We start from the raw sequence: 24,814 nt of genomic DNA on the forward strand, positions 1-24,814 counted from the left end.
ATGTCAAAATATGACTTTTAGGTCACAGGTGACCACGTGGTCAGGTTTTACAGAGTGCAATTGCACTGATGTGACTGCCTCAGGGCAAACGAGTTTAGTCGGGGAAACCTCAAACAGGTTTAAGCCCCTTATTTTCATATGCAGTCCATCTAATGCTTGCTTCAAATGTGGGCAAATGGTGTCTATTTTCCTTTGCCAAATGGCAGGCAGTCCACTCTCAGATGGAAATGTGTGTGAACCTCCTGCTTGCCACATGTGGAGCTTTGTAGCCTCTTTGTGGCAGTTTCAGAGCTAAATTTGTAGGCTTCGGTGTTACATTTTATTTCTAATTGCATATTTTTAAAGTATGTACTAGATAATGGGCTAAATTATCTGCCTCTTGCCACCAGTAGCAGAGTTCCTGGTGAGGTGGAGAATCCAGCACTCGGGAGAAAACAGGATTGGTGGCCGTTTCCGATGCTCCAGTCCCCCACTGGCGTCAGGATCGAGGTTCACACCCGTGCGACAGCGGGAGGATGCAGATGGGTTATTAAGATCAATTTGCATCCACTGAATGGGCCCAGCACCATATCCTCTAAGTCAGCGTGATTCTATGGTCCTCTGGGCTGGGAATCACATTGATGAAAACGTGGTGGACCTCAGCGGTGGGCCAAGAGGGTAACTCCTTAAGGGGTTAAGGGGTCTATCCGAGGTCCACATTTCCTCCCCCCACCCCTCCACAATGCAAGACCTGCCCACCCACCCAGTGACCTCCTAAATTAGGGGACCCTCCAGAGACCTCTACATAAAGAGACTTGTCAGGAAGCCCACCAGAAAAGAGACACCTGCCTGGAAGCTAGAGAGCAGTCCAGACAGAGGCAGTACTCATCCGGGAAATATATCTGCTGGCTCAGGTGCAGGAAGCACCACTTGTCAATTCATGGAAAGAGGAAACCATTCAGCTGTATTTAAATGCCAGCAGATCCTTGAGCTGCAAGTTATTCATTCATTTCCCTTACAAGGCTGTGATTGACAGCTTACACACACACACACCTGTCAGCTATTCTTCATTCATTTTACTTCATGGTTGAGTAACTCTGAAGTGCTCTAACCTCAATGTTTATAAACATGCATCTTCTATTGACAGGTACTGGCCCACTTCAAACAGAATTAAGTGCTTTCCAATCATCACCCTTCACGCTTGAGTGATTGTGAAGTAGTCAGCTGGAAAGTAAAATGGTGGCCCAATAACGGGAATCTCTTGCAATTCTTGCCATTCATGAATTTGTATGGCAAAGGATTGGGAATCTGAGAGTGCAAATCACATGCAATTCAGCTCTGGCGAGAGAACATCATCTCCCAGACGGAGTTTTTTGTCCAATATTTTTAAAGTAAAGTTCCATAGGAGGATGGGGCCCTTGGCCCCGTTGTGTTTATCCATTCAGAAAATTGCAACATCTTCCCCAGCTCATTGTCTAGCTGTTTTCCCTCCCAGATGATTCCATATCCTTTCCCTTCTGCTATAAGATGAATATCAATTTCACTTTGTAAAACTGGCTGTATGAAGGACTACTTGAAAGCAGTTGACTTTGCCTTTCACAAGCTTAATTATCTTAATATCACAACCTAATTTGATATTGTATTCTGTGTTTTCTTTTTCAACATCCCTAACTATCGTAGAGGCCTCTATTGTTCCCCTGTCAGTCGCCTCCTTCTGATGGATGAAAAGTCCAAGTTACTCATGTATTTTCTATTGCTTCGTCTCTGTTGCTAAGAATCATTATTTTTGTACTGCTTCCTTGACTGGCACATCTCTGTCATATTTTTGTGTCCAGATAATTTTGTATTAAATGAAATCAAAATTACTTTTTACAACTTTTTTTTCGATAAATAACACACTTTATTAATCTGAAGGTTTAATACCAAAAGAAAAGACTGAATTTGAACAGTAATTAAAATTTAAAAGAAATTATTATTCGTCTACTTTAGATGGTGCACTTGTGAAGATGGTGTAAAGACTATAATTATTTTTTAAAGCTAAAAATAAAATAGCCAGGTTTAGAAGTTGAATTTACTTTTTTCATAAGGTTCCTGATGTTCACATTGGACATTTTCAGTTACATGCTAAAGGAGTTTCATAAGAGGGAAGATTGTTTAAGTATTAAAGGCCTTGATGATTGAATTGGAACTATTTCTGTCATCTTTATTTGCATGTTTTGAAGGTGGAATGCATCCTTAGCTGCCTGTATTTTTAATAAATTGTACCACTATTTTTGTTTATGAACAATATACATGGATACCACTGACTTAACTATTCATAGTCAATAAAAAGGCACACCCTTCCTCCTTCAATATGCTCCGAAACTTCAAAACTGTATATTACATTCATTCAAAACTAAACTATATCTTTCGTTTCTGTGTTTGTTCATCTTCCTCTGTATCAATCTTTTCTTTCCTCTTTCTCTTTGAAGGAGGGACCTGGTGAATGGCTGACCCTTGACTCAGAGGTTATAATGACAGACAATGAAATCTGTGGAACAAAAGACCCAACATTTCACAGGATTTTGTTGGACACTCGATTTGAGTTACCACTTGGTAGGTTTTGGCTGAGCTTTGGGTTCTTTTTTTCTTCCAATTTCATTAGGGTCCATTTTATAATCACTAATGCTCGCATGACTACAAGGATTGGGGTTTGCTTATTAAATCATACTACAATAGCCTTCTGCAAACCTGTCCTTTGTTACCCTGTGTACTTTTGGTATTGTTGTAAATTATGAAAAATGTTGATGATTTTTACCATGGCTTTCTTCCTTTTTCAGTCTATTTAAAGCATTTAATAATTTTACTGAATGAATTAAGTGATTTCTTTCATTATAACTTTGCATTTGCTTCTTTTACAACTTTTTATTCTATGTAACTTCCTTCATTGGAAATTGGATACAGCTGTGACAGAGAGTCCGTGCCCGATCCGAACTCTGGGATGTCCTGAGCCTCGAGCTGGTGTCTGGGCAGCTCTTCCCGTCAGTGCTTGTCTATCTGGGGGGGGGGGGGGGGGGGGGGGGGGGTTACCAGCTCTGGCACTGGCTGGGGGCGTAGGACTTCAGATGGACCGGCACCATTTCTGGCAGGTCCTGTAAGACTCAAGACGACATGTATGATTAGGCCAGGCTGCCCAGGGGTGTGCGGGGAGGGTGGTTGGTGGGATGGGGGGGTGCCCTCACACATGTCATGGATAACTGCTACTCAGCGGGGTCTCACTTGCTTGCCCGTGACCACACTCCACCTCAGCTACATCCCTTTGCCCTGGGCCACCATCCACGTTCAGGACCCTCTGCTTGGGCAGTGTGAGGGGCCGCAGTTCGGCTGGTCCCCATCCGGTCTTCTCCCACTCCCGGCGGTTGTGTGCGGGGGGGAGGGAGGGAAACACAAACAGCCAAACCATTAAGAGGGTCTGACGCATGCAGCCCGGGGGTTGGGTGGATGGTGGCCTCGGTGGCGATGGCACCCAGCCATGGCGGATGTGGGACAGGGTGGGGGTTTGGCCGTCTTCTGGGGAGAGGGGCCGGGTTACGGGTGTGTGGGGGACGGGGTTAGTGCAAGGGACACGGAGCATCCAACTTACCCTGGCCGTCCTGAGAAAGTCGTGCAGTTTCTTCCAGCACTGCATGCCAGTCGGAACGACTTTGCCCGTGGTGCTGACTGCCTCTCCCACCTGTGCCCAGGCACGGCAGATGGCAGGACCTGGCGGCCTTCCTCCCGGGCCAGGGAATAGGGTCGCCCTTCTCTCCTCCACGGTGTCGAGGAGGGTGTCCAGCTCAGCGTCCCTGAACCATGGTGCTGCTCACCTTCAGCCATCTTGTTGGCTGGGACGGTGTGTGTGTGTGGGGAAGGATCGTTTAAGAGCGGATGCAGCTTGTCAGCCTCATAAGTGCCAATCATAGACCTGGCGAATCTGGCACCATTTTCCAGGAATTGATTGTGTTCCACATAGCGACGGTGCTAGCCCATTTAAAGTAGCTGAATCGGTGCAGCTGTTGCGCTGTTTTTTCAGTCATAAAATTCCACACTTGCTCCACTGGGGTCAACACTTAGCCTCAGAAACGGAGAATCCAGCTCAATATATTTTGAGGACTTTGATATGTGGATGGGTACCAGTGTGACAGCTGAATAAAAAAGTGAAAGCACCAGAATTGGAGTCACCAGCTGTGAATCAATGGCAAATCAATTATTCTGCCTAGAAAATTGATTTTAAGAATAATTTTAAACAAAAGTAGGAAATTCCATGCATCTGTATACCTTGTGTTTGCTGGTAACCATTACAGATTAGAATGTTGTGCAGTACTTTCATCTGGAAGATTAAAAATATTCAACACATCGGTTGTACATAACCTGTGAAAGGTGAGGTTTGATGGACTAAATGACATTATCTTAGACCTCGTGCTTGCATGTTGTATACTGATTCATATATGTTCATAGAGGTGTACATCCTTGGACAGCATGGCTTCTTGAATGTCTTGAAACAATAGTGCTTGTCTTGGCTCTCTCCCCAATCCTCCATATCCTTTGTTTTGGGGTGCGAGGGGGCACCAAATGGTCAGGTAGGTCTCCGTGAAAGGTTCCCAGATTGGCTGGTATTCCCTCTTAAGTTGAAGCCAGGCATCACCTGTTCAAGTAGATTGCTTATGCATGTGTTTAACTAAAATGTACACACTGGGAAGGGTTGTGTTTTACTAATAGTTACAAAATGCTACGACTGCAGATGCTGGTGTTACAGGCAGGATTGGACAGACAAACTGCACTGATTTCCTCTGTCCACCTGCCCGTAAGCAGAAGGTGTTTTGAATCGTTTTTTAAAAACAGGCAGTAGCATGTTTTCCATATCCCTCAGGTTTTGTGATCCAATTTATTACTGATCCACAGCAAACTTGAGTTAGGATTAATTTAGAAGGTTAGTTTATCTTCGCATTCAAAAATCCAGAGGAAAGGAATGTTCACAATGCCACTCACTCTTTCACTCAAGGTGAGGGAATAGGAAAAAGGGGTTTTACAGTACAAGAACCACAAAAACTAATATTAGTCCATGATATCGCCAGTCTCCAAAGCAGAATTATTTTACATAGGAGTTAAAGCTTAACCGGAATTATAATATTTGCTTTTCAGTGGGTGCTGACCGTAAGATTAAGTAGGTACTCAGAGCTGTCTTCCAGCAAAGACAGGTTTTGTCGTACAGGCTGTTGTTTTTCCTGGAGGGTCTGCTTCTTGGCGGTTCCCCAGCTAGATGTCAAAACAGCAGGCTGACTAGTTCTAAGATCTCAAAGGCATAAACGGATTATGAAATGTTAGCGTCTGTCAAGTAACTTTCCTTCTCCACAATGGCTCCATGAGGGATATTTATCCAGCAACTGGAATTAGCTTTGATTTCAGGGCTGATAATGTCCAAGTCATTAGTTGTTGAAAGCGTTATCATCTATGTTGAGGGTCTGATGTCTGGAAATCCATTGTATAGACAGATCCACTGATTCCACTAACAAGGTGGGCTTATGAGATGCATATGATACCACCTTTCAAATGGGCCTGGTCACTTCCAGGTGTGATATGAGTTTGTCGACAGAACAAGTTCTGAAGTGCAGAACGAGCTCCGAAGTACAGGTCTCCTGGTCTTTTGTGATTACAATGTGGTGTGAGATTCCAGAAGCTGATCAAATAATTATTTTCTTCTTCTGGGGGTAGCTCTTAAACAAAGGGTAGCTCTTAAACAAAGGGTTAACTTTGTGGTCAGGTGCCATGTAGCAGCCATCCTTTTGTTCAGAAAAGTCCCTTTTTTTAAAATAGCAAGAAGGATAATGTTTTGAACATATAGGGTGGAATTTTACAACGCATTCGCACCAGTGCGGTTTTCCGAACTGGCAAAATATCAGAAGCTCTGAAAGTAGGCAGTTCATTGGGAAGGAAGAAGAAAAAAATTATGTTAGGAGAATTGTGAGAAAAGTCATAGTATTTTGCATTGCTGTCCAGATATACAACATCCACTGGTTCACCCTTGTCTACTCTATTGGTCACATCCTCAAAAAATTCCAGAAGATTTGTCAAGCATAATTTCCTCATCATCCAGGCTAATGTCCTTCCTTTTTGTTGCATTGATCTCCTCTTTTACCAGCAACACTACCCACCTCCCTTTATCTTTCCTGAATGTTGAATACCCCTGGATCTTGAGTTCTCGTCCTTGGTCACCCTGGAACCAGGTCTCCGTAATCCCAATTATATTGTATCTGTTAATGATTGTCGGCACAGTTAATTCATCAACGTTATTACAAATGCCCCTCGCATTGAAACACAGCCACCAGGCTTGGTTTTTTGACATTTATTGCCCTTTTAGAATTTTTTTTTTAATAAACATTTTATTGAGGTATTTTTTGGTATTATAACAACAACACAATAAACAATGTACATGAAAGTATAAACATAGTGCAAAAGCCGTCTCCCTCCCTTACAGGTCCCACCTTTATTAACCCCCTACTCTAAGCTAAACTAACCCTCCCCTTCTGCTGACGATTAATTTTCCGCGAATAAGTCGACGAATGATTGCCACCTCCAGGCGAACCCTAACAGTGGCCCACTCGAGGTGAACTTGATTTTCTCCAAACAGAAAGCTAGCCATGTCCGATAGCCAGGTCTCCGACTTCGGGGGCTTTGAGTCCCTCCAAGCTAATTGTATCCGTCTCCGGGCTACCAGGGAAACATAGGCCAGAACGTCTGCCTCTTTCTCCTCCTGGATTCCCGGGTCTTCCGACACCCCAAAAATCGCCACCTCTGGACTCAGCGCCACCCTTGTTTTCAATACCGTGGACATGACATCTGCAAACCCCTGCCAAAATCCCCTAAGCTTCGGACATGCCCAGAACATGTGGACATGGGTTGCTGGTCCTCCTGCAGATTTTGCACACCTGTCTTCCACCCCAAAGAATCTGCTCATCCGGGCCACTGTCACGTGAGCCCGGTGAACGACCTTAAATGGTATCGGGCTGAGCCTGGCACATGTTGCGGACACATTGACTCTACTCAACGCATCTGCCCATAGACCATCCCTTATCTCTCCTCCCAGCTCCTTCTCCCACTTGCGCTTCAGCTCTTCGGTCTGCGTCTCCTCTGACCCTATAAGTTCCTTTCCTGAAACCCCCTTAGTGGTAAGAGCGGGAAGGTTGACACCTCTTTAAGTAGGAAGTCCTGCACCTGCATATACCTGAATTTGTTTCCCCATGCCAACCCAAACTTATCCTCCAGCGCCCTCATACTCGGAAAGCTCCCCTGAATAAACCTATCCCCCATCCTCTCAATCCCTGCTCTCCGGCATACCCGGAACCCCCCATCAATACTTCCCGGGGCAAACCGGTGATTATTACAGATTGGGGACCAGACCGATGCTCCCTCTGCTCCCACATGTGTCCTCCATTGCCCCCAGGCTCTCAGGGCCACCACTACCACGGGGCTGGTGGAGTACCGTGCCGGCGTTAACGGCAGAGGTGCAGATACCAACGCTCCCAAACTGGTGCCCTTGCATGAAGCCGCCTCCATATGCTCCCATGCCAACCCCTCCCCCACCACCCACTTCCTGATCATGGCTATATTCGCCGCCCAGCAATAGTTACTAAAATTTGGCAGCGCCTGCCCGCCCTCTCCCCAATTCCGCTTAAGCACTAAGTTCCTTACCCGCGGGGTCTTGCAGGCCAAACAAAGCTAGAGATCACTTTGTTGACCCGTTTAAAAAAAGACCGCAGAATAAAGATGGGGAGACATTGAAACACGAACAGGAATCTCGGGAGGACCGTCATCTTCACCGTCTGCACCCTCCCAGCTAATGACGACGGGAACGCATCCCATCTCTGAAAATCGTCCTTCATTTGGTCTACCCAGGCCAGATTTAATTTATGCAGACGGTCCCATTCCCGCGCCACTTGAATGCCTAGGTACCTAAAGCTTCCCCTGACTAATCTAAATGACAGCTCCTCCAATCGCCTCGCCTGTCCCTCGTCTGGATCGCAAACATCTCACTTTTCCCCATATTTAGCTTATAACCTGAAAACGGCATTTACTTTCCCTATCTCCCTTGCTGCCTCCCTCTTTCTAAGCTGCTGTGCAAGCATTCTGCTGGCCTTCTCTCCATACTCCTAGATCGCTCCCCTTGCCTTTCTCAGCTGCTCCACTTCCCTCCCTGTGGTTAACAAGCTGAACTCTGCCTGTAGCCTCCGCCATTCCCTTAAAAGCCCTGCCTCTGGGGTCTCCGCATACCTCCTATCGATCTGTAGTGTATCCTTAACCAGTTGGTCCGTCTCTCCCCTGTCTACATTCCCCCTGTGGACCCGTATCGAGATCAGCTCCCCTCTAACCACCACCTTCAGTGCTTCCCAGACCACCGTTGCTGAAATTTCCCCCATGTTGTTGACCTGCAGGTAGTTCTGAATACATTTCCTCAGCCGCTTGCACACCCCTTCGTCAGCCGAAAGTCCCACTCTAACCTCCCGTGCGGGAGGTTACTGTCTTTACTAATCTGCAGGTCAACCCAGTGCGGAGTATGGTCTGAGATTGTGATCGCTGAGTACCCTGGGTCCACCACCCTTGCCAGTAAGGCCCTGCTCAAAATGAAGAAATCAATCCGGGAGTACACTTTATGCACATGTGAGTAGGAGAACTCCTTCACCCTCGGCTGGCCGAATCTCCATGGATCCCCCCCCCCCCCCCCATCTGCTCCATGAACCCTTTTAGTTCCTTCGCCATTGCTGGCACCCTGCCCATTTTCGAGCTTGACCCGTCCAGGCCAGGGTCAATGACTGTGTTGAAGTCCCCCCCCATGACCAACTGGTGCGAGTCCAGGTCAGGTATCTTCCCCAGTATCCTCTTTATAAACTCCACATCGTCCCAATTTGGAGCATACACATTTACTAGCACCACCTGCACCCCCCCTCCAGTTTCTCACTGACCATAAGGTACCGACCTCCCACATCCAAAACTATTCTACCCACCTCAAACACCCACCCGCTTATTGATCAGGATCGCAACCTCTCTAGTCTTTGAATCCAGTCCCGAGTGAAAGACCTGACTGACCCAGCCTTTCCTTAATCTAATCTGGTCAGTTACTCTAAGGTGCGTCTCCTGCAACATTACCACATCTGCCTTCAGTCCCCTAAGATGCACGAACACTCGTGCCCTCTTGACCGGCCCATTTGACCCTTAAACATTCCAGGTGATCAGCCTAGTTGGGGGGCTCATTGCCCCCCCCCCCCCTTCGCTGATCAGCCATCCCCTTTTGTGAGCCCGCCTCCAGATCGTGCTCCGCGCCTCCACCGGCCTGCTCCCAGGTAGCTTCCGCCCCCAACATTCTCTCTGCCCCTTGGCCCAAGTCCCTCCCTCGTCAGCAGAACATTTTCCCCCCCGCAACAACACTCTGTAACCCACCCAACCTCTGTGGTAAACCAACCATATGCACAACCCGCACTGCGCTTCCGTGAGCTGGCCCGCCCAGCTAGCTTGGTTGCCCCCCATTCCTAGTGCCGGTAGTCTCCCACGTATTGACGTTTCCCCCCCCCCCGCTCACACAAACAAACTCCAACATCAAACAATTCCCACACAATTGCCCGACAGAAAAACACCAAAATCTAAACAAGCACACCTCCATCCCCCAACAGTGCAAATGAAAACCTTAACTCGCTCAGCTCTGCCACTGGTCCCAAATCAATACAGAAGGCATTACAAACAGCTTCCACAAAACGTAAAACTAGAAACTTTTTATTTAAAGAACAGAGAAACCAAAAGAAAAAAAAAACATGAACGCTGCAGCAAAGTTCAAAAGTTGTCAGTCCACCACCAGTCCTTTCCTTTTCACGAAATCCAATGCGTCCTCAGGCGACTGAAATAAAAGTGCTGTTCCTCTTACCTGACCCAGAGACGGGCCGGATACAACAGTCCAAACTTCACCTTTTTCTTAAAAATGTTCGACCTAATCTGGTTGAAGCCTGCTCTTCCCCTGGCCACCTGCACACTCGGGTCTTGGTAGACCTGCAGGATACTATTGTCCCACTTACAGCTCTGTGTCTGTTTGGCCCACTGTACAATGCACTCCTTATCCAAGTACCTGTGGAATCTCACCACCATTGCCCTCGGTGGGGGGAGTCTCCCGTTTGCAGCTTCCTCACGAGTGCTCTGTGAGCCCTGTCCACCTCCAAGGGTCGGGAGAATGCCCATCCCCCAGCAGCTTCTCAAACATATCTGCGATGTATGCCCCAGCATCCGCTCCTTCGGACCCCTCCGGGAGCCCAACAATTCTCAAGTTCTGCCGGCGGGACCTATTCTCTAGGTACTCCAGCTTCTCCAAGAGCTTCTTCTGCTGGTCTCTCAGCATCCCCACCTTCAAATCCACTGCAGTTTGATGTTCCTCCTGCTCAGCCAGTGCCTTCTCCACCTTGTGGATCGCCCGATCTTGGGCGGCCAATCTCGGCTCCAGCCGCTCAATCGTCTCTTTTATCGGGTCCAAGCAGTCCCGTTTCTGCCTAGCAAAGCCTTCCTGAATAACTTGCATCAGCTGCTCCGTTGACCGCTGGATCGACAAACCAGAGGCCTGGTCCTCCGCCATGCTGTCTCCTGCTGCAGCTTCAGCACAAGCCTTCTCTGTCTTTCTGTTTCTGCCTTTACGAGCACTTCTAGTCCTCTCCATGCACCGATGTGGGAATTCAGTACACAATTGCTTCTGTCTTCAGTTTTACAGTTCAAGTCCGGTTGAAAATCGGGGGAAAGGTCCAAAAGTCCGACTCGAGCGGGAGCCACAAAATGTGCAACTTACTCCTTCATAGCCGCCACCAGAAGTCATCACCTTTTAGAATTATGATGTTATGTGGCCCTTTTTGATTTTTCATCGATCATAGAATTCATAGATCATGGAATTTTGTCTTTGGTTTCTCTGCCTTCCACTTTTTCCTTTACTGCCTTTTGTTTCTGTCCCCATCTTACTTCCCTCCAACTTCCTGCATGGTTCCCATCCCCCTGCCATATTAGTTTAAACCCTCCCCAACAGCACTAGTAAACACCCCCCACCCCCCCCCCCCCAACCAGGACATTGGTTCCCCTCCTGCCCAGGTGCAGACCGTCCAATCTGTACTGGCCCACTTCCCCCAGAACCGGTTCCAATGTCTCAGCAATTTGAATCCTTCCCTCTTGCACCATTCCTCAATCCACATATCATCTTAGCTATCCTGCCATTCCTACTCTGACCAGCACGTTGCACTGGTAGCAGTCCTGAGATTACTACCTTTTTGAGGTCCTGCTTTTTAGTTTAACTCCTAACTTTCTAAATTCAGCTTGTAGGGCCGCGTCCCATTTTTTCCCGATATCACTGGTGCCTATATGCACCATGACAGCTGCTGTTCACCCTCCCCCTCCAGAATGCCTTGCATCCGCTTCAAGACATCTTGACCCTTGCACCAGGGAGGCAACACACCATCCTGGAGACTCGTTTGCGGCCGAAGAAATGCCTATCTATTCCCCTTACATTTGAATCCTGTATCACTATAGCTCTCTACCATTATTTTTCCTGCCCTCCTGTGCAGCAGAGCCAGCCACGGTGCCATGAACCTGGCTGCTGCCTCCTTCCCCTGGTGAGCTATCTCCCCCAACAATATCCAATATGGCATATCTGTTTTGGAGGGAGATGACAGCAGGGGATCCCTGCACTGCCTTCCTACTCTTCCTCTGTCTGGTGGTCACCCATTCCCTATGTTCCTCAGTAATTTTTATCTGCGGTGTGACCAACGTATTGACATGGATAGAAAACTGGTTGGCAGACAGGAAGCATTTTCATTTTCATTTCAGAGAGTGGGAATAAACAGTTCCTTTTCAGAGTGGCAGGCAGTGACTAGTGGGGTACTGCAGGGTTCAGTGCTGGGACCTCAGCTGATCATGATATACATTAATGATTTGGATAAAGGAATTGCATACAATATCTCCAAATTTGCAGATGACACTAAGTTGAGTGGAAGTGTGTGTGCTGTGAGGAGATGCAAAGAGGCTGCAGGGTGACTTGGACAGGCTGGCTGATTGGGCAAAAACTTGGCAAATGCAATATAATATGGGTAAATGTGAGGCTATCCACTATGGTGGCAAAAACAGAAAGGCAGATTGTTATCTGAATGGTGGCAGGAAAAGGGGAAGTGCAACAAAGCCTAGGTGTCATTGTTACTGAACGTTGGCATGCAGGTACAGCAGGCGGTGAGGAAAGCTAATAGCATGCTGAACTTCATACCGAGAGGATTTGAGTATAGGAGTAGGGATATCTTGCCGTAGTTATACAGGGCCTTGATGAGGCCACACCTTGCAGTTTTGGTCTCCTAGTTTGAGGAAGGACATTCTTGCTATTGAGTGCCCAGCAAAGATTCACCAGACTAATTCCCAGGATGGCAGGACTGACATATGAAGAAGACTGGATCAACTGGGCGTGTACTCACTGGAGTTTTGAAAAATGAGTGGGAATCTCATAGAAACATATAAAATCCTGATGGGAGACTGGACAGGTTAGATGTGGAAAGAATGTTCCCAATGTTGGGGCGTCCTGAAGTAGGGGTCACAGCCTAAGAATAAGGGGTCAGCCATTCAGGACTGATATGAGGAAGAACTTCTTCTCTCAGAGTTGTGAACTTGTGGAATTCTCTACCACAGAAAGCTGTTGGGGGCAGTTTGTTGGATATATTCAAGAGGGAGCTGGACGTGGCCCTTGCGGCTAAAGGGATCAAGGGGTATGGAGAGAAAGCGAGAGTGGGATACTGAACTTGCATTAAATGGTGGTGCAGGCTCGAAGGGCCAAATGGCCTACTCCTGCACCTATTTTCTATGTTTAGTGAATTTTTAAGGATATGATGAAAAATGTTTCTATTACCTTGTACAGAAGTGTTCTTTGTTATTTTTCAAGTTGGAATATAGTCCTGGTGCTCCACCTTTTTGAGAGAGAAAGATCCATTGCAGCACATCAGTGTGGTGCAGTGTTACCAGTGGCCTGTGAGATTCATGCTATACCCTTTGTTTGGCTGGTATTATTGCATAATGTATTACCACCCTTGATCCTAATCTTGTAAAGTTAATTTCCTTAAAGCTTGAGGTCAGAATACAATTAAAATATTATACTGGAGAATTTTGACAGCTATTCATAGCTGCACAATTAAAAATCAATTTTTCAGAACAAAAATGAGGGAGAATGATTGCTCCTGGTCAACCATGTCATACTGAAGACTGTACACTCTGCATTGATTATTGCGGAAAGAATTTAGCCTTTCTGGAGGTGCTAAATTTTGGCATGATCTACTTTGTTTCAATTTTTTTGAGTTCATTGATGAGAAAAAAGCAAGAATTGTAATCTAGTAATGTTTGAGAACAATCCATTACATTTAGTCAGTCAATAATGTAATAATATAAAAGCAAAAGACTGCGGATGCTGAAAATCTGAAATACAAATGGAAAGTGTTAGAAACACACAGCGGGTCTGGCAGCATCTTTGGACTGAGAAACTGAGTTAATAATGCGGGTCAATAACGCGACCTAGAATTGTATAACTTTAGAAAGGAAAGGGCATTGGGGCAGGGTGGTGGTGACAGGGTGAGGGATTTAGCTCATCAGAGTTTAAACATTGGCCTCAACATACTGATATTCTCAAAATAAATTAACACGTCGAGCCCATTTAAAAAAAAAACTGACGTGTGTTAACACTTCAACCACACAGCAATTTAGTTGTGTGGTTTGGAAGTAGTCAGGAACTGCACAGAATAGTAAATACATAAGGTACTGAATGTGCTCAATTTAATGTGGTTGAATTACAACACCATTCTTTTAACCCTTATAATTCACTAATATTGGTCAATAAATGCCAAATTTAAGGTGGTGTGAAACCCAATTTTATTTTTAACTGCCCATCTGCAAAAATAATTTCTGGATACTAATTTGAAGATGGCATATAGTAAAAGCACATGAAACACAATAAATTTAGAATCATTTCAAAGTTGAAAACCAATGGGGAATCCATTCTACTTTGCAATTGGTGGGGGTGTGGAAGGCAAATTTGTTTATGTATTTACATTGTGTATTTATTGTACATTCTATGTTTTTCATGTATGGAACGATCTGCCTGGACTGTTTGCAGAACAATATTTTTCACTGTACCTCGGTTCCTGTGACAATACATTTAAATCTAATCCAAGTGATAATTGTATTGGGTGGCACGGTAGTACAGTGGTTAGCACTGTTGCTTAACAGTGCCAGGCATCCGGATTCAATTCCCAGCTTGGGTTCCTGTGCGTATTCTGCACGTTCTCCCCGTGTCTGCATGGGTTTCCTCCGGGTGCTCCGGTTTCCTCCCACAAGTCCCGAAAGACGTGCTTGTTAGATGAATTGGACAATCTGAATTCTCCCTCTGTGTACCCGAACAGGCACCGGACTGTGGCGACTAGGGTATTTACACAGTAACTTCATTGCAGTGTTAATGTAAGCCTACTTGTGACACAAATAAAGATTATTATTATTACATCCAAAGTTGCTAAGCAAGATTATAAACTGAATTTTCTGTGTTCACTGTTGTTCCTCCACCGAAACTGACACCAACTATGGGAGTCTGCAATGCACAGAATAACGCAGAAATCCAATAGTTGCTGCCTGTGATTCTACACTGCTTCAGAGTGTGTATTGTTGAGGGCCCCAGAGTGCAATCCTTAAGAAATCAATGAGTTAGTTCATGTTTATGATTAATAGAAAGTAGTATTTGTATGTAGTTAAAAATTCAAGTCCACACACAGCACCTTGAATTATGTACAAAATGTGACAAACTAAACAAAATGAAATGCACCTCCAAGCATTATAACTGCATTTTCTCATCACAACTCTAATGTGGGACCACCAAGCACCTTAGAAGTATTGATGGATACGGTAATTCAAAGTGGTCAAATCAATAATTTAATCCCATCACCATAAATTCATGGAAAAAAGCAAGTGTTTTTCATAGCCAGTGTTCAGCTAGTTTAAAAAACCTGTACTGACAACAGTGAAATTGCTGTGTGACTCCCAGATACTTAGATTACAAAATCACATTTGTTGCAATGATATTTGACTACATCTGATTTCATTGTTGGATTAATATGATAATTAGATTTTGAGCACCCATTTGGACAAAATATTTTAATAGCTAATTGTATTATCTGTTCATACTATTGAATAGTTTCAGTGACTATTGTGGTTTGTAAAAAGTATACGTTTTGAAATTTAAGCTTCAGATACATTTCTTCAAAGTTATACTTTCCATTGCAGATATCCCAGAGGAAGAGGCACGTTACTGGGCCAAAAAACTGGAGCAACTGAATGCGATGAGGGATCATGATGATGTAAGTGTTAAATACATTACAATTGAACTTACCGCTATGATCACTGTGGGCGGGATTCTCCACAAACCGGCAGGGCAGGCCACTCCGGCGCCAAGGAGTGGCGTGAACCACTCCGGCGTCGGGCCGCCTGAAGGTGCGGAATCCTCTGCACCTTCAGGGGCTAGGCCAGCGCCGGAGTGTTTGGTGCCGTGCCAGCTGGCGCTGAAGGGCTTGGCGCCATGCCAACCGGCGCCAAAGGGCCTCCAGCCGGCGTGAGTTGGTGAATGCACGGGAGCGCCAGCGCGTGCTGGCATCATCCCAGGGCATGTGCAGGGGGGTTCTTCTCCGCACCAGCCATGGCGGAGGTTGATAGCGGCCGGTGCGGAGGGAAAGAGTCCCCCCACGGCACAGGCCTGCCTGCGGATCGGTAACCCCCGATCGCGGGCCAGGCCACCGTTGGGACACCCCCCCCCCCCCGGGGCCAGATCCCCCCGCACCCCCCAGAGGACTCTGCAGGCCGCCCGAGGAGCCAGGTTCCGCCTGTAAGGACCTATTGTGATTTACGCCGGCGGGATCCGCCGAAAACAGGTGGCCACTCGACCCATCGCGGGCCAGAGAATCGCCGGGGGGTGGGCGCCGCCAACCGGCGCAGCGCAATTCCTTCCCCCGCCAAAACCCCAGCGCTTGAGAATTCGGCAGCCGGCGGGGCGGGATTCATGCCGCCCCCCGGTGTTTCTCCGACCCAGCAGGGGGTTGGAGAATCCCGCCCACATATGTGTGTTTCGTAATTCACTTGAAATTTAAGTGTGTTCTCTACTTCTAGGAATAAACTGAGGAAAATTTGGATCATTTAAAATTTTTAATGTTTGAATTTTTAAAATGATCCCCAATACCATAGCTAAACTCCTATTGCCGGGCAATATAATCAGGATTAAATCTTTGAATTTAATAGTTTCCCCAAATTCGGACTTTTAAAACTTTTCAGACAGAAAATTCAATTATCAGCCATAATTTCAAGAGCAAACAGCATCTTATCATTTTGGCAATCCAAGTACTTAACGTTGCCTTCTTGACAAGACTTTTAGACAACTAAAATAAAACCTCCCCTTTGGATTGAAATGTTACATCAGGGGCTGGATTCACTGCAATCGGCGAATTGGCCCAACGCCGGCGCTAAGAACGGCGCAAACCACTTGACGACGGGCCAACCGGAAGTTTCAGAATTCTCCACACTTACGGGGGCTAGGACAGCGTCGGAGGGGTTGGCGCCAAAGGGACTGTGCGAGTTAGCGCATGCGCAGAATCGCCGGCGTGGTTTAGCACATGCGCAGACCAGCCGCCGTATTCTGCCGCATGCGCAGGGGGGTGTCTTCTCCGCGCCCGCCATGGCGGAGCCCTACAGGGGCCGGCGCAGAAGGAAGGAGTGCCCCCATGGCACAGGCCCGGCCGCAGATCGTTGGGCCCCGATCGCGGGGCAGGATCCCCCCGCGGCCCCCCCGAGGACTGTACCAGCCGGCCTACCAGCCAGGTCCCAGGTCTGCTGTGTGGGACCATGTCCAATCCACACCGGCGGAACTGGCCAGAAGCCGACGGTCGCTCGGCCCATCGGGGCCCGGAGAACTGCCAATGGCTCAAACCGCCGTGATTCCTGCCTTCGCCCGAAAACTAGCGCCGGAGAATACGGCAGCCGGCGTTGGAGCGATGGGGCGGGATTCGCGCCGCTCCCGGGGATTCTCCAACCCAGCGGGGGGGTGTTGGCTTTGATTTTGAGAATAGGAATGATGGTGTGACTGTCCATGTTAATCATCATAACACAGTAACTCGGACAGCATCCGTATAAGTGCAGTTAAAGATGGAAATCTGTAGGTTGCTTTCAGAGCTGTCCTGTTCCTCCATAGCGTGTGGAATAATAGATCCTTGCTGATAGATGCGGCATTGAAATCAATGCAATGCCATGAGGTTGGAGTATTTGCTCACAGGTTCTCCACTAAACATGCCAAATAAAGAAGGGCCAGTGCATGCAGGAGTGCATGAATTTTTAATGGTGCGATACTCTCTGCCAAACAGCTTGTCTGACACTGAAAATTTAATTTTAGAACTGTAGCGTTTCATTCCTTTGGAAGTTAATTAATGCTGGAGATTGACCATTTGAAAAAACCTTTTTCTGTCTGTATAATTTCTGCATTTCCTAATCTTAATTGCACTTAATTAATTAATTACTTAATTAAGTATCCCAACCTGAATTCACCCAGCACTTGGGAGTTGACGGCCGTGCCTGCGAGGCCTCAACTGTTTAGCACTGGGTTCTAAAATCATGGACCAGGCGTGAATGCACCTCAGGGGTCTCGCAGGCCGTAAGAGCCCCCCGGATAGTCAGGCATATGGCAGGGTAATACCTTGGCACTGCCAGCCTTGCACCCTGGCATTTCAATGTGGATACCAGGGTGCCAAGAAGGCAGTGCCAATGAACCCTGGTGCCAGATTGGCACTTCCAAGGTTTGGGACTGGGGCCATGCCCATGAGAGCAGGATTTCTGGGGGGCGCAGAAAGGTTGGGGTGTGAAGCGGGTATCCTGAAGGTGGGGAGACCTGCAAAGAGGGGTGTAGAGATCAGGGCAGCATTTCAAATGGCGCCCCGATCTGTGAGGAGCCAGTCCTGCTGGCGAGCTCAGCTCCCCAGTGCAGAAAAACCTTCTAAGTGATGCCTCAATGGGGAGAAACTCCCCAAGGCCCCAAGAAATGGCTAAGTGCCATTGAATAGCAGTGTCAATCTCGGCACTGTAGATGTTGAGAAACACGCTGCCAAACATGGCGGAAACCGGACTTTGACGTTTTTCCGGTGCATCGCTCCCTATACTTCCGGGTTTTGACTTTGCATGTCACAGTGAAAGTTCTTGAATCTCTTGGGTTGAGGACCCTCGCCATTTCTTTCCCTACTCACAGATACCCGATCGCGGCAGCACCACACTTGATCAGATACCAAAGTGGGGCAGGTTTGTGCTCAAAAGCCCTCGAGCTTAACGGGCAAATATCATCATGGTGACTGTCGAGCACTGTTGCCTTGTTGATGATTGCAAAATTTGGGTCAATATGCTGAATAACAGTGAATGTCATGTTATGAAAGGCCTTCAGAGATTTAACATTTAATGTACACTGTCTAAGTGGAGTTCAATACATTAATGTTAATAAGCTGGTGTGGCATTTAATACTGAGGTTTGATGGTACCTTTTTTTTTAATTAGTATGCTTTCCAAGAAGAGGAGAGGCCTTTACCTGTTCCAGGTTCGCAATGTTGTAAGTATCACTGAATACCAATGGTATCTGGAAGTCTAGTTATTAGTTTTCAGAATAAAAATAATCAATTCTTAACATCTGAGAAATACATACCCTACTTTATTGAATCAAAACAGGAGTCATTTAGTTTAAATGGGATGTATACATATCGGTAATTTTAGATACCCTGTACTAATCAGTAATAAAATCATTGTAATTAACTTGTTGATTCAGGAACTTCTAAGGCCATTGAATTACTTGAAAACTAATTAGCACTACTATAAGACTATCAGAACAACTGGTTTTACAGTGACTGAACAGTACTAATATGTGTATTGATTCCTTGATTCAATACTTTCTTATACTTCAGTTGATGCAAACATAAGGTAATCTAGTGCCAAATTGCGCTAACATGATCTGGCATGATTGGATAAAATGCAATGAAGGGCAGTTTGTGTTCCCACTGTTCAGACCTATTTTTTCACATTCACTGTAACAGCTAATGCACTTCATAGAATCATAGAGTTGCTACAATACAGAAGGAGGCCATTCGGCCCATCGAGTCTGCACCGACCCTCTGAAAGAGCACCCTACCTAGGCCCACTCCCTCGACCTATCCCCGTAACTCCACTTAACCTACACACCTTTGGACAATAAAGGGCAATTTAGCATGGCAAATCCACCTAACCTGCACACCTTTGGATTGTAGGAGGAAACTGGAGCACCTGGAGGAAACCTATGCAGACATGAGGAAAATGTGCAAACTCCAAACAGACAATCACCCAGGGTCGCAATTGAACCCGGGTCCCTGCGTTGTGATGCAGCAGTGCTAACCACTGTGCCACAGTGCACCCTCTAGAATCCCTACAGTGCAGAAGGAGACCGACTGGTCTATAGAGTCTGCACCGACCCTTCGAAAGAGTGCCCTACCTAGGCGTAATCCCCCAACCTATCCCCGTAGCCCCACCTAGCCCCTTTCAGTTGTAAAGATATTTAGATTAAAGTGATGACATGTACATGATCCATCACAATACTGATCCCTTTCTGGACCTTACAAAAACAAAGGTATATGTTGAGAAATATTATTCTGTGCAATTTTGTGTTGTGATGTGTTGCAACCAATATTATCTTGCTTCTTCTTCTTCGAAGCTATGACATTTTATACAGGATTAGGGTCAGGATTCAGTGCAACTGATTTCAGGTGCACATTGATATGAGGGTGGGAGTATAACTCTGGATTGAATCCTAAATGGAGTCTGTTTGAAGTATGCTGAGGAAACTCATTAGTTCTCTTGGAAATAAACTTAGTGTTGAGTATAGGCTGTGGGAAAGCGGACCCAACCACACATATGCAGTATAACGGAAATTATTTCACATGCAATATTTACTCAAATTGTTTTTTTTTTAAGGTTTGCTTATTGATGTAGCCCAAGACAAAATATGTTCAGGTGCAATTTCCGCTTTAGGCATAATTAGGAAGCTGGTCACAAACTGTGCTGTTTTTCTGAAATGATGTGATGGTTCAAGCGCCTGTTCAAATCCATTAGCATAATCACAAGGTTAAAATCTTCCATGAACCAGTGAAATTGGCAATAATTTTATTTCTTGAATAAAATATTGGTGTATTTAAGAATGGTTATCTAATACAGTTGTATTAATACAGCTGAAAATGGATTTCTCACAATCCAGCTGTGAATAACCCGGTTTTAAATCCGTAAAATGACTTTAAAAACATACTGAGCCATTTAACAGTTTCATTGGTGTACATTAACCAGATTATTAGTAAATTAAGTATTTGTTAGTGGCATAACCCCTACGAGGATCACGGGGAAACCATCGTTGATCTCCCCATGGGATTTGTGGAGCACGATTTTCCCAGGTAAAGCCGGAGGCCATCCACCTGGGCTCATTATGAGCTAACATAAAAGCAAAACAGGGCCTCCCAGCTAGGATTGTACTGGGAGCGATATGCTGTTTTATATAGACCTTTGTAAATAGTGTAAATAAATCCATGTTCGCTTACTGCTAGCCTCCCCGAGTCATTAAATTTAGTACGTGATAAGTTTTGAAATATACTTACCAGCACCTGTTTGCCCCCAAAAAGCTGAATTTAAAGACCTTCCTCAAATGGTCACTGTTTCAATTGGCACAAATCATCATCCTCATCGTTTCAATATGGCGGTGTGGATAAGTTTGGTTTCAAGTGCAATGGTTATGAATGACTATTAAGATAGTGGCAATTCTGTTTTTGTTTGGTGTAACCTTTGCACTGGATTGACTAGTTTCAGCTGGATTTCCCTGTCATATCCAGTGCAAATTAGCTAAAACTCAAGACTGATGATAGCAATTAACATTTTATCCCACAAGTGGGAAAAGCCACTTGCCACTGTGAACTGGAAAGACTTTGGGGAGCTGCATTTGGAACTTGGGCCTAAACTTATAAATGATTAAAATTCCTTCATGAAATACAATCATTAATTGAATCCTTGAGACACATATATCAAGGACAATTCATCTGATATATGGAAGGGGCAGGAACCAGGGTCAATAAGTGAAGTGATTAGCAGTAATTTCACATCATTGATTGAAACAGCATCTGTACATGAATTTATACAGCATCGAACTGCTTCACAACTAGGTGTACGGAAATGGGCATAGAGTCAGGAGGGAACAGATTAGGAGAGGCTGACCAAAATATAGGTTGACAAGATCATATTTAAAATAATATTTTATCTGGAGGAGGAAAAGCAGAGACTTGTAGGGCTGAAATTCCAGAAGGTAGAACTTGGAGGCATTTAACTGACCAAGATATAGTGGGTGACATTTTACCTTTTTCTCCATTGGCAGCGGCACTAATGCCGGCTTTTTCCACTATATTGTTAGAAACATAGTACAAAGGCTACAAGGGTTGGGTCCCAGGACATCACTCAATCAGAGCCACCCTGCCACCAACTTAGTTTTTTTCAAGAAGATTGGGGCAGCCTTTAAAAATGGAATCCCCCCTCCCCCCCCCCCCCTCCGATTGGATAATCCATTGATCTCCCAAAATGTGCGCTTGGCGGACAGACCTCCCAGAGAGGCTCAGGTGGGGATGACCAGGTGTAGAGGCCAGATGATGAGATTAAAATTTCTTATGGTGGTGTTCCGGATGTTGAACATTGGGATTCCCATTATGTCATTGGCAGGGGTTGGGGAAAATCATGGCGCGACTTCCCACTGAAGTAAAATGTGATTTGGGCCTCTTGCGAGATTTCCGCTCCAATCGCCAAACCGCCCGGAAAATACAGGAGCAAAATATTCCAGCCAGTGTTGGGTGAAGGGAAACCAGTGTAGATTAGCAAAGAAAAGGGTATTGTGGTCTACATTGCAACACAGAGCAGGAATTGAAAAACATTGCACAAATTGATGTTTGTTAGATGGACAATGGTGTTCAGCAAGGAGAACATTGGAATAGTTCAGTCTTGAGATGGCGCAATATCAGCAGGAATTTCAGCAACAAAAGGACTGAGGCGTGGGAGAGGAAGCAGCTGGTGTTGCATAAGTGGAAGTAAGCCTTCTTGTTGATGGGACAGTTTAAAACTCAGCTTGGGGTCAACCATGGTTACAAATAGTAACGTTCAACTAGAAGAGTGGCTGAAGAGGCCGCAGGCCAGCAGTAAGGTACTGGAGTTTATGGGGAGGACAAAAGGCAATGATCTTCCCAATGAACTGCAAGACATTGGACAAGATTTTCTGGTTCCCTGGCAGAAGCTCCCAGTCCCACCGAAGTCCATGGGGATTCAAATGGACCACTGTATCTGCCACACACCGAGGCAGGGCCAGAATGTCTTGGTGTTAGTGCCTCATCCAGGATCTGACATTCTGTCAGGTTGGAAGAATTTTAAGGCTTGAAATAAGTGGTGTCGTAGAGCGGCCTGTCATTACTGTAAATATCTGGAAGCTGATCCCGTGCAAAGTGGTGCTGAGGAGCAGAATGGCGATAAAGAAGATTGAGCCAAGGTTACAGCTTTGGATACCCCAATAGAAACAAGTGAGAGGGGAACAGACACCATTGTAGGGTTGTGCTCAATGAGTTTGTAAGATTTCCATTTTTAAAGGCTGCCCCAATCTTCTTGAAAAAAACTAAGTTGCCTTGGCATCTCGAGGAATTAAAGATTAATCTGGGCACTGCTGCGAACAACCCAGGTGTATTAAATAATTCAGTCGTTTATTTTCCATTTGTTTTGAACACTGATTTATTTGTTGTAAATATATTGGAGATTGCAAAAATAAGGCTGTTTGACTGGGATGGTAGTTGGAAGTAAGTGATACATAAGTTTATAAGACATAGAAGCAGAATTAGGCCACTTAGCCCATCGAGTCTGCTGATATTCAATCATGGCTGATATTTTCTCACCCCCATTCTCCTGCCTTCTCCCCATAACCCCAGATCCCCTTGTGACACGTGACCATACCTCCAAGAATACAACCTGATGTGTTGGGCAGGCTGGGTCGATGTGGACTGCACTTGATGCAGTGTAGCGAGAGACAGACTTCCAACACTTGATGAGCTGCAACACAATTTTATTTAACATTCAAACTATTATACATGTTCAACTGTGGGTTGACACTGTGCTGACTTGACTGGAGACCTGATGCTAGCCTGACCAGACTTACTAGCTACCACATGGTGTTTGCACTGGCTAGCTCATGAGCTCTGACTGTCTCAGAGGCTGGGTCCCGAGAGAGAGGGAAAACTGGTGCCCTCTGGCTTTATAGTGGTCATGTCCTGTCTGGTGATTGGCTGCTCTGTTCTGTGTGCTTACTGGTCATCCTGTGTGTCAATCACTGCCTGTCTGCAGTCCATTATATACATAGATGTATATTATGACATCTCCCCCCCCCCCACTTTTTTTATATTGTTTGTGTTCAGATAATAAATATTAAGGTGCATGTGCGTGCGGATGTGTACATGTGCGTGACTATATACAGAATGTGCTAAAATGAACTTGTATACATTGGAAGGTGTCGCTAGTGCAGATATAGGGCAGTTGAAACGGTAAAGATGATATTTACAGAGGTCAAAATGATGAGGTAACAAAATTGTGCAAATGTTCAGTCTATAAGTTTAGTCTTTGTGGCGGGTGACGAATTCTGGTTGACCGCCTCAAGGGTGGATCAGGGGCCGCCTGCGCTTGGATAGGCGAAACTGCCGCCAATGCGGTGGTCTCAGAGGTCGGCAGGATTGCTGGTAGATTCATAGAATTTACAGTGCAGAAGGAGGCTATTCGGCCCATCGAGTCTGCAGCGGCTCTTGGAAAGAGCATCCTACCCATGGTCAACACCTCCACCCTCTCCCCATAACCCAGAAACCCCACCCAACACTAAAGGCAATTTTTGACACTAAGGGCAATTTATCATGGCCAATCCACCTAACCTGCACATCTTTGGAATGTGAGAGGAAACCGGAGCACCCGGAGCAAACCCACGCACACACGGGGAGAATGTGCAGACTCCGCACAGACAGTGACCCAGGCCAGAATCGAACCTGGGACCCTGGAGCTGTGAAGCAATTGTGCTATCCACAATGCTACATATCGGTGGCCTCATGGTAGGGCACATCCGGAGGAAGCATTGTGTGAGGTGGGACACCATGGCTGGGTGGCGGGCGTGGAAATCTGCGCAGCGCCCGTCTGTTGCGTCGTAGGAAGGAGCCATCAGCCACGCGGACGAGGAACGATCTCGGGGCCACTTGCTTGATCACCACAGCTGTGGCGGACCAGCCGCCGTCAGGCAACTTTACACGAACACTATCAGTTAGGACCAGCTCGGGGAGATCCGTGGCATGAGCGTCGTATGATGATTTCTTTTGGGCCCGAGACTGCTGCGTCTTTTGTATGACCGTGAGGTTGTCAAGGTCTAGAACATGGATGACTGGAACCATGGTTCGCAGAGTGCGATTCATGAGCATCTGCACTGGAGACAACCGAGTGGACAGCGGGGTTGCTCTGTATGCCAGCAGCGCCAGGTTGAAGTCGGAGCCTGAGTCTGCAGCCTTGCATAGTAATCTCTTGACGATATGGACCTCTTTTTCGGCCTTCTCGTTCGACTGCGGGTAGTGGGGGCTGGAGGTGACGTGACAAAAATTGTATAGCCGGGCAAAATCAGACCACTTCTGGCTGTAAAAACAAGGGCCATTGTCACT

The 24,814-nt window shown here is 46.2% G+C and overlaps 1 protein-coding gene across 15 annotated transcripts in view; it reads left to right on the plus strand.

Moving 5' to 3' along the window:
* Nucleotides 1-24,814, plus strand: part of LOC119953729 (protein unc-13 homolog A) — a 482,106-nt gene that overhangs the window by 197,359 nt on the left and 259,933 nt on the right. For 14 of the 15 annotated variants that reach the window (XM_038778280.1, XM_038778279.1, XM_038778281.1 and 11 more), the window contains exons 5-7: nucleotides 2,451-2,574; nucleotides 15,307-15,380; nucleotides 18,600-18,651. In XM_038778280.1, coding sequence (XP_038634208.1) covers nucleotides 2,451-2,574; nucleotides 15,307-15,380; nucleotides 18,600-18,651 — 250 coding nt within the window. The remainder of the gene's footprint in view (nucleotides 1-2,450; nucleotides 2,575-15,306; nucleotides 15,381-18,599; nucleotides 18,652-24,814) is intronic. The other variant, XM_038778287.1, reaches the window with a different exon arrangement.

This window comes from Scyliorhinus canicula, chromosome 18, assembly GCF_902713615.1.
Source record: "Scyliorhinus canicula chromosome 18, sScyCan1.1, whole genome shotgun sequence".
Lineage (NCBI taxonomy): Eukaryota > Metazoa > Chordata > Chondrichthyes > Carcharhiniformes > Scyliorhinidae > Scyliorhinus > Scyliorhinus canicula.